The following is a 9,430-nucleotide window of genomic DNA, read 5'->3' as shown; positions in this document are numbered from 1 at the left end:
AATGCATGGTTACATAAAAATTTAACAAGTGTGGCGGAGTAGTTCACCAGAAGATAACTTCGTTTGTACCACGATTTAGGTTGTCTGAATATTCAACTGCTCGAATATCAAACAATGCGAACCTCTATTCAAAATTTTAGTCTCTCGTTATTCCATGATATCACAAAGCCACATGACACACACATGACTGATAAAAAAGATAAAAGTAATTTTTTGTTAGACGATCTTACAAATTTTTATCTGTGAGACGGGTCAACTCTACTGATATTCACAATAAAAATAATATTCTTATAATAAAAAAGTAATACTTTTTTATGGATGACCCAAATAAAATATTCGACACACGGAATTGATCCGTGAGACCGTCTCACAAGAGTTTTTGTGCAAAAAGATTTATTCGACTCTATCTTTGTTAAAAAGATCGCATTATATTTTCACGTTGATCAATATATTGTATTATACGATAAAACTACGTGATATCTTTTTGGTCATTTGATTGACCCTTGAAAACAATACATCATAGTTTTCAATTCCACAAGCCATCAAGATTCAACACTCGATTATATAATTTATATTCCCAATCTCACGCCGTAGCATGATACTTCCATTTTTTTATTAAAAAAAAAAAAAGAAAAAGAAAAGAAACAGAAGACCAGTATGAATAATTTTTTCAAATTGTAAGTTTAATTAATTGTTATGTTTCCAAAATGATTTTTTTTTTAAAAAAACTGAATCATGCATTAAAGAGTTGAGCTTAAAAATTAAAGAGTCCATCTTAGATCCTCTCAAAAAGGATTCTATACTAGATTTTCCGAGTTTGCGTTCGCTTCCCCATGAATCTTAGAATAACTAGATTTGTAATTTTAATAAATGAAAAAAAATACTCATCCTTTTATCCAATAAAATTTATTATAACAACTTATTTTGATAGATTCTAAAAATAACTAAATGACTGTTGATCATAATCAATAACTTAAAGTTTTTTTTTTAAAAAAATAATTACGTTAAAAATACGTGCACACGAATTATTTTACGTATAAATTGTGTATAAATTGCTGGTTTTAATGGCAAAAACTTGTGTGAGACGGTCTCACGGGTCGTAATTTGCTAGACGGATCTCTTCTTTTGGTCATCCATGAAAAACTATTACTTTTTATACTATGAGTATTATTTTTTATTGTGATTATTGGTAGGGTTGACATGTCTCAAAGATAAAGATTCTTGAGACCGTCTCACAAGATACCTACTCGGTTTTAATAATATTTACAATGATAATATTACATAAATTCATTTGTTGGGGATCTACCAAATGGCGTTATCAAAAGTGTGAGCCGAAAGAAGATATTTCATGGATCTATCTCATTGAGCGATGAATGAAGTGTGAAATTTATTGATACTAAATGAAGGTGTTAATAAGAGTAGAATTTATTAAACAACGTAAAATGGTTAATTTGTCATAGGATGAATCTCAAAACCGATCATTTATGACTGATGAAATTTTTATAATTCTGAAGGATTCATTTCATAAACCAGTTATAAATATGAATGGGGGATTCAGGCCCTGATCAATATTACAACCAATCTTTTTAGTCGAATATAATTTTATTTTTTTTTAAAAAAAAACCCGCATCCGTAAGCACGATTTGCTTCGCTACTATACTAGTAATCGCTGCGCACGAGTTACCACATGCTCACACAATTTTATTACAATGGTACGTAGGAATTTATTTTGTTTTAGTTCGAAAAGTTTGTTTGATATATTTCTCATGATCATGCATGGCTTCAAATATTTTTCCAACAAGAAGTATACCATTTTTTTCATTTGTGAAAATATATATATTTTTTTAAAAAGTGTCCAACCAAACATCACAGGTATGTAAATGTTCAGATATATTTTGCAATAAAGTTTTTAACTTTTGAAAACCCTTTACAATCGGACACATTTTAAGCCATTACCAAACAAGAAAATGTGATCTAATAATCAGTTATGGGTAATAGCTAGCATGGACAAAATTAATGCCGTGCGGACAAGTTACAACATAATGATCACACAATCCTTGCCCTTATTTAATTTCCCATCTTAATCCATATCTAGTGTAATAAGATTGATATTAAGCATAATAATTAGGGGACGACGTTTCCCTCCTTGTGTTTTGAAACCATGAATTCTAATTACAACTCGAGTACTTCTCTTGCAGTGCTTGCTCTGGTAATGTGTGGCGTGCTGGTGATTAATGTTGGAGCCAAAGACGTAAAGTTCGATGCCAACTACGTTGTTAGATGGGGAAATGGCCATGTTTTTACCATCAACCAAGGAAGAGAAGTTCAGCTTTCGCTCGATAAGTTTTCCGGTTATATACTAGCTAGCTACCCTTATTTTAATATTTGTTCATTAAATTTGGGAAATTCATTTTTTTTTTTGGCGATTTGACACTTTTTGTCATGACTAATTGGGAGTACTGATGTTGTGCTACACGAGTCACAACTGCATTGATATCACATCGAAAAATAAATAAAATTGCAAAAATATATATATATATATATTTGTCTCAGACTTAAATTTGACAGATATATGACCAAAAATGCGATTTTCTCTTTATATGTATGAAACTTACGTAGACAAGGGTTACGCGTATGAATATCACATAGGGTGAACTCATTTTGAATTTGATTTTTGATTTATATAGCAAAATAGCATAAAAAATATGTATATATATATATATTATAGGGGCGGGATTTGGATCCAAGCTAAGCTATGGATCAGGATTCTTTCACATGAAGATCAAGCTGCCTGGCAAGAACTCTGCTGGAGTTGTTACGGCCTTCTACGTACGTATAATTTCGTATATTTTCATATTCTATATTATATTTATGATACATTTATACGTACAGCTGACTTCAACTGGGAAGAATCACGACGAACTTGACTTGGAATTCTTGGGCAATAGAGAAGGTAAACCTATCACACTACAGACCAATGTGTTCGTCAATGGCCAAGGAAATCGAGAACAACGAACCCTTCTCTGGTTCGATCCCACCGCAGATTTTCATTCTTACAAGATACTCTGGAACCAATACCAAATAGTGTAAGTAGACCGACAGTACTTTAAAACACTTACCTAATCGATCTTCACCATTGGTTGTAATAATTAATTTGTCGTCTTCAGTTTCTATGTGGATGATATCCCGATTAGGGTATTCAAGAACAACACGAATATTGGTGTAATGTACCCAACACAAGGCATGCAATTAGAAGCCAGCCTGTGGGATGGAGATAGCTGGGCAACAGATGGAGGACAAACCAAGACTGACTGGTCCAATTCACCATTCACAGCCAATTTCCAGGGCTTCAACATCGTTGGATGCCCAGCAACTTCGACTTCAGCTCATTGCTATTCATCTAAATATTACTGGTGGAATCACAAGAAATTCTGGACCTTAGATCACCATCAGAGAAAGGCATACGAACAAGTTAGGAAAAAATACATGAATTATGATTATTGTGCTGATAGGCCGAGGTATCCTAAACCTCCTCCCGAGTGCGTTCGACCATATTAGCAAAATTTTCTATACACACACACACATACATACATGTGTGTGTGTGTGTGTGTGTGTTAGTATGGATATTGAAATGAAATTACTATGATTATAAAACTTAATAGTTTAAAGTAGACGGAAAGTGGATACCCATATCGTATAAAAAATCGAAGAAATCACAATTGATTTAGAATCTTTTGTGACCTCTCTTCTGATGACAATGATGCTTATCGATGGTCCGACGCCAATTATGAACGGAAAAGAATCTATTTATCAATCCAAATTCTTAAATAATTATGATGTGTTTTAATTTTTTGCTTTCAAATGAAAATCAAGTCACGAAATTTACTTTGTTTCTGATGTGCCTTTTTTCATTAACTTTTTTTTATCCAAATGTGGAAGTTATGAGAGTTATTATTCAAAGAATTCAAAATGTTCTATTTTAATGTATTTGAGTCGGGTCCGCCTTCATGTACGATTCGTTTGACGCTTTAGTTATTTCTTAAAACGACGAATCGAACCAGTTTGTGAGTAATATTTGAAGCTACTCTATCTCAACTCGATTGAACTTTTGGAATTTTTTTAAGCTTTATTAAATCACTTACTATAAAATGAATCTAAACTAATGACAGATTAATTTTTTAAAATAATATTGATATATATCCTCTTAATTTTTTACAGATTACATGAGAAATATGAATAAAAAGGTTTAATCGGAGAGGAGACTTGCAAAGATCTAATAAATAATAACTAAATGGGCCAAGCCCATATCAAGTCCAGGCCCATTAATTAAACACTTTGACCGTAGTCCCCTCCCTCATCCCTGTCCTGCAGATGTCGAGCTAAAATTGAATCTCCAATGGCGGAATGTGTCTCTTGACAGAGCTTCCTACGAGATGACTCGTTTAAAAATAATTTATTTGGCTTTTTTAGTATTGATATTTAATTGTGAGTCTCTAGAATTGGATGAAGAGTTTACAGAAGCATTGCTTTTGAGGCCCTTGCCCGATCGGAAAGTGTTGGCTCACTTTCACTTTCAGAGCAATTTGCCGCCGACTCGTATCTATGGCCGCCACCACCATCTCTTCCCCAAAGCAATTTATCAGTTGGTAATTATAATTTTCAGACTTTGATTATGTGCAGCTGTTTTACTGATTTTCTCGAAACTAAATTGAAGCGTCATCGTTTTGTGCTGATTCTCTCTCTTCCTTCTGTTTTTTCGGTAGTTTTGCATATTTATGTTTTGTTGAATAGTTCGAATGAAATGGATTGAGTGGTAAATATTTTGTCAGATTTGTGAGTTGTAGTGAGATGAACTACAATGGATGAACTTTTGATGGCTTTGCTTTTAAGTTGGTTTAATTTTGATGAGAAAACAGCTATTCGCATTTTCTCGACAGAGAAATTCAGACGAATATAATCATTTATTGTTATTTGTGAATTCGATGTGATGGAGATTAATAAGATGAACTTGTGAATATTAAGCTGTAAACATGTCCTGAGCGAACAGAGTTATTTCTCTTCCGGTTTGTGTACGTGCAGTTAAGTAGAATACCAGATTATTGAAGTACCAAACATGGTGTAGAATCTGATAGAAAGCAGCTATCTGGATTCTGGAATCTCTATGATAATTTAATTTAATTTTACTTGTAAATTTTTTGTTTTGATAATTATTTCTTATTATGAAGTTTTCTGTTTAATTGTTATTAGAAATTGTTTCTTTATTGGTCCTTATTTTTCTGTGCCAATTTCGGGTTCTTTGATGACTTTAATGCTCTTTACCACTGCTTTATGCAGTCCTGCTCTATAACTAGTTGTCATTTGGGTGCTCAATCAGGTTCACAAATTCCAAATCCGAGAAATGGAGTTATCATTCACACAAGGTCGCTGGAACTATGAGCGCTGGGGCGGATATGACCCCATCTCAAGCAGCAAAGCGAAGCCTCCTGGAGTTGAATTATGGGCTGAGTTTGATGTTCCTCAATACCAGGTTGACGAGTCCTGGAAAAATCTAACCCATGCTCTTTCAGGACTCTTTTGTGCTTCAATCAATTTCCTGGAGCATTCAACTGCATATTTTGCACCTCAGTGGAGCTTTCGCTCCTTATCAGGCAAATTGCGTTATGGTACATTACCCCGTGAAGCAGTTTGCACTGAGAATCTCACTCCTTGGTTGAAGTTGCTTCCTTGCCGAGACAAAGCTGGGCTTTCTTCATTGATGAACCGTCCTTCAATATATAGGGGCTATTATCATTCTCAACGCCTGCATTTGACATCAGATGAATTCGACGTGTCTACGTCGACTTCTGGGATGATGCTCGAACAAACCCTGACAGTCGTTCTTCAACCAAGCACTTTGGGAGCTGGAGTTTCTTTTTCTGACAAGTTATCACAACCAAGTTGGTCTCTGAGCTCATTATTTGGCAGGAAAGTTCATGGAAAATGTTCTCTTTCCAAGTCCAGCAATGTGTACATTCAATTTGAGCAGAATCTAGTGTCTGAACTTAAGAAACTATTGAAACAAAGTGAAGAGTCAGATAAAGAAATTATTATTCACGAGGGTTTTCTGAAAAACTCTGTATGTGAGATGTTGCATTCTCCCAAAAGGGTTATAAAAGAAATAGAGAATTTGGCGAGAGAGGGCTCTATCCTCTATGAATTTCCAGTTGATGGATATGATGAATCTGAACCACTAGATTTGGGATTGAGATGGAAAATTCCAGTCATCTGGTCATGCCAACAGGCACCTTTACATGCTAGCAGATTTTTATTGGGAAGTGGGAACGAAAGGGGTGCTATAGCCATCCTGTTGAAGTCTACTGGGAGCAATTATGGGGAAAAAACCTATTATAATGAGAAAGAATGCTGGATGAGAGTTGAAATTTTCCAATTGGTTCCTTGGTATGTCAAGGTTTATTATCATACTCTGCAATTTTTCATGGATGGAGTACTTCAATCTACATCAGATAACATAGAGAACATACGTATTTCACCTTCTGAAGACAAGGTTTCTCCTGGAGTAATGGAAATGGTCTTGAGACTACCTTGTGGAGTGAAAACAGCTGCATTGACTCTAGAGTTTGATAAGGTATGTTGGACTTCAATTGAATCAGAACTATTGGGGATCATGGTTTAGTCAGTTTTTATTGCTATCCATTGATAATGAGTTGAAAAGCAGCCGATGGGATGCCTTAACGTGGAGATTTCGGTTCTTTCATATTTGTTGAATCTAGAGGGTAAAAAACTGGAGCCTTGTGACTTCCTACCTCGATTTTTGAACACTTCAATCGAAACATCGGTTAAAACATAAGTTGTTTTAGTAGTTAAAAAGTTAATTTGGTTTAAAAAAGAGGTGTGCCAATGTGCAAAATTGAGTGATTTCCGTCGGAAGAACCAAAAGTGTTAAAGTGATCACAGATATATGCCAAATATCGATAAGTGCGTACGTACATGACTAAAAATGAGATACCCCTGTAGTTTCAGGATCAAAATTGCCGAAGTAACTTAGCAGATAACGTTAGTTGCAGGATCAAAATTGCCGAAGTAACTTAACAGATAATGTTCTTTTGACAGGGATTTCTGCATATTGATGAATATCCTCCAGATGCTAACCAGGGCTTTGACATTCCATCAGCTATAGTGAACTTTGCTGACTTTCAAGCAAATATAAGTTTTGATGATGGATACTCAAAAAAAATACCCATATTAGCCAAGTTACAGGTATTGAAACAAATTGTCTCGATACCTGTTGGTTTCTTGGTGCTTCTCTTTTCTTTTCTATACATTATCTAAACCATCCTTAAATTTTTTTCAGGAAAGATATCCCGTTCTTTCTTACACGGAAGTACTTCTTGTGCCTTTGACAACTCCTGATTTTAGCATGCCTTACAATGTTATCACTATTACGTGTACCATTTTTGCTTTATACTTTGGATCGTTGCTCAATGCACTGCGAAGACGCGTCGGAGAGGAAGAAAGGCTTCTAAAAAGCAATGGTGAGATGTTCTTAAAATCTGTAGCTTTTGGGTCCTGTTATCACCATGGTCATCATGACATGTAGTTACTGCTTTTTATCAAAACATATATCACCATGGTCATCTGGACATGAAGTTACTGCTTTTTATCAAAATATGTTTCATTAGTAGTTTCTTAGTTTTATCACTATTCTACTGATTCCACCATCAATTTAGGAGTACATATTCCACCATCAGTTTTGCATTGTGTTCACATATAATTTATTTCATTCAAACTTTTGCAGTTTCGTATTTGTGGAGTCCTTGTTTGATGACAAAGATGTCTATTATTGTTGATAATCGTTCTGACGCTGCTGATTCATGATATAGGCTGCTGGGGGTTATAGCCATCACAATTATTTAAGAAAAATTGGGTGATTCAGTATCTTGAATAGTATGATGTCATTACAGGAATATCTTGTTCTTTCCCCTGTTTTCATGCCATTTTGGCTTGAAATAACCCTAGATGTGCCCTTTTCTCACATTTGATCATGAATTGGCTTTTGCCCTTCTATGTGCTTCTTTTCACTCGTTGCATCTTTTTCATAGTTACGTGAATATGGTACTCTTCTTTTCACAAGTCTTGTTTATATTATCTTCGACTTATTTTTCTTTTATCATACCAAAGTGCACCTTGTTTTAGTTTCTCTTACTGGGTACCGGTTCTACAATTATAAAGCTTTGTATCTACATAATCAACCCCCCACAACCATGAATCTTTTGCTAGTTTGGTGCTCGGTAATTAGGAAATATGCTTCAAAATTGCAGCAAACTTAGACCTTGTACTAGTTCCACGTTACAAATCACACATTAGAAGCGTTAATATCACACATTAGAAGTGTTAATAGAAACACAGTTTCTAAATTTCTCTGATGTTTTCTGACATGATATATGTCGATGGTCTCAAACTTTTATATGCTGAGCATGCTGTTTTGAATCTCAATCTGGTCGTTATAGAAATGAAAAAAATCTCAAGGATAAAGCTTTATTTATCATGTGCCATCTGTTGAATTTGTGCTTAATCAGCTCAAGACTTCAAAAAGTCTCGGTTTGTTCAATTTTCTTGTTGATTTAATCGTGCAATGGCTCTGATCACGGGATTAAAAATTTATATCTAGATTTGAATGTATTAACGAAACTAATAATAGCATTGAAGAAATATAAGGGGGTGGACAAGTAGAATAAATTTGCAGGATAATTTGTTTCGTCCATTTCTGGTTATCTTTAAGCCTTTCTTGATGCAATGCTTTGCTTGCAGCGGCAAAGAAGGCAGGCCCATTGACGTTGATGCTATCAAAAATATATGCTAAGTTGCGGGGAAGGCAATGGGAACCACCAAAATCTTCGTCATCACCTACAGGATCAAGCACAAAATTTAAGCTGATTGCAAAAGTTGTATTAGTAGCTGGGCTTGCCGTTGCTTGGCATTATTATTCTGAATGAACATGAGGAAAATAGAAGACCTATTTTTTTCGGCCGTTAGTATGGATTAGTGATATGTAACATATTCTTCAATGTCCACTTGTACTGAATCTAGTAACATTGAATCACATAATGCTTAAATTCTCCCACTGGTTTTGTCAGCTGGGAAACAAATGCAGAAAGAGCAATGAACAACATTTATGATTCATTCGGGTTTTTGTATTCGCTAGTTCGAGTGGAAAGAATCCAGCTTCACCGAACATTTCATTATCACATTTAGTACTTCTAATAGACCAACATGCTACACTATAATATGTTTTTTGTGTTATACAAAATTTTGTTAAAACTAACAAAGACCAGCTAATTTACATCAGAAAAAACTGCCCAGAGATCTGAAATTACTTCTCTGTTTTTCCCATGATGTGTTAAATAATTAAAGTGGAAAAAAAAAATTTGAA

At 34.6% G+C, this 9,430-nt stretch overlaps 2 protein-coding genes across 2 annotated transcripts; both read left to right on the top strand.

Moving 5' to 3' along the window:
* Positions 1-2,098: 2,098 nt before the first annotated feature.
* Positions 2,099-3,831, top strand: LOC142550659 (xyloglucan endotransglucosylase/hydrolase protein 2-like). Its single transcript, XM_075659737.1, has 4 exons — positions 2,099-2,351; positions 2,729-2,829; positions 2,893-3,086; positions 3,168-3,831. Exons 1-4 carry the CDS (start codon positions 2,162-2,164, stop codon positions 3,556-3,558), a joined length of 876 nt encoding a protein of 291 aa, XP_075515852.1. The 5' UTR covers positions 2,099-2,161; the 3' UTR covers positions 3,559-3,831.
* A 515-nt stretch (positions 3,832-4,346) lies between these two features.
* Positions 4,347-9,180, top strand: LOC142550650 (uncharacterized). The gene is made up of 5 exons (XM_075659731.1): positions 4,347-4,646; positions 5,375-6,625; positions 7,111-7,257; positions 7,352-7,532; positions 8,809-9,180. The coding sequence occupies exons 1-5, from the start codon at positions 4,434-4,436 to the stop codon at positions 8,991-8,993; spliced, it is 1,977 nt and encodes a 658-aa protein (XP_075515846.1). The 5' UTR covers positions 4,347-4,433; the 3' UTR covers positions 8,994-9,180.
* The last annotated feature ends 250 nt before the right edge of the window (positions 9,181-9,430 follow it).

The sequence above is a fragment of the Primulina tabacum genome, chromosome 1 (genome assembly GCF_025594145.1).
Source record: "Primulina tabacum isolate GXHZ01 chromosome 1, ASM2559414v2, whole genome shotgun sequence".
Classification (NCBI taxonomy): domain Eukaryota; kingdom Viridiplantae; phylum Streptophyta; class Magnoliopsida; order Lamiales; family Gesneriaceae; genus Primulina; species Primulina tabacum.
Note: the sequence above shows the minus strand (reverse complement) of the source record. Positions and strands in the feature narration are given on the sequence as shown.

What these genes read in the sequence shown, in the direction of transcription:
- LOC142550659 (XM_075659737.1), top strand. Translation starts at nt 2,162, where the DNA reads ATGAATTCTAATTACAACTCGAGTACTTCTCTTGCAGTGCTTGCTCTG. An exon ending in TTCGCTCGATAAGTTTTCCG is followed by an intron (nt 2,352 to 2,728) that starts GTTATATACTAG and finishes TATATATTATAG; the next exon opens with GGGCGGGATTTGGATCCAAG. An exon ending in GAGTTGTTACGGCCTTCTAC is followed by an intron (nt 2,830 to 2,892) that starts GTACGTATAATT and finishes TTATACGTACAG; the next exon opens with CTGACTTCAACTGGGAAGAA.
- LOC142550650 (XM_075659731.1), top strand. Translation starts at nt 4,434, where the DNA reads ATGACTCGTTTAAAAATAATTTATTTGGCTTTTTTAGTATTGATATTT. An exon ending in CCAAAGCAATTTATCAGTTG is followed by an intron (nt 4,647 to 5,374) that starts GTAATTATAATT and finishes GTGCTCAATCAG; the next exon opens with GTTCACAAATTCCAAATCCG. An exon ending in AAGGCTTCTAAAAAGCAATG is followed by an intron (nt 7,533 to 8,808) that starts GTGAGATGTTCT and finishes CTTTGCTTGCAG; the next exon opens with CGGCAAAGAAGGCAGGCCCA.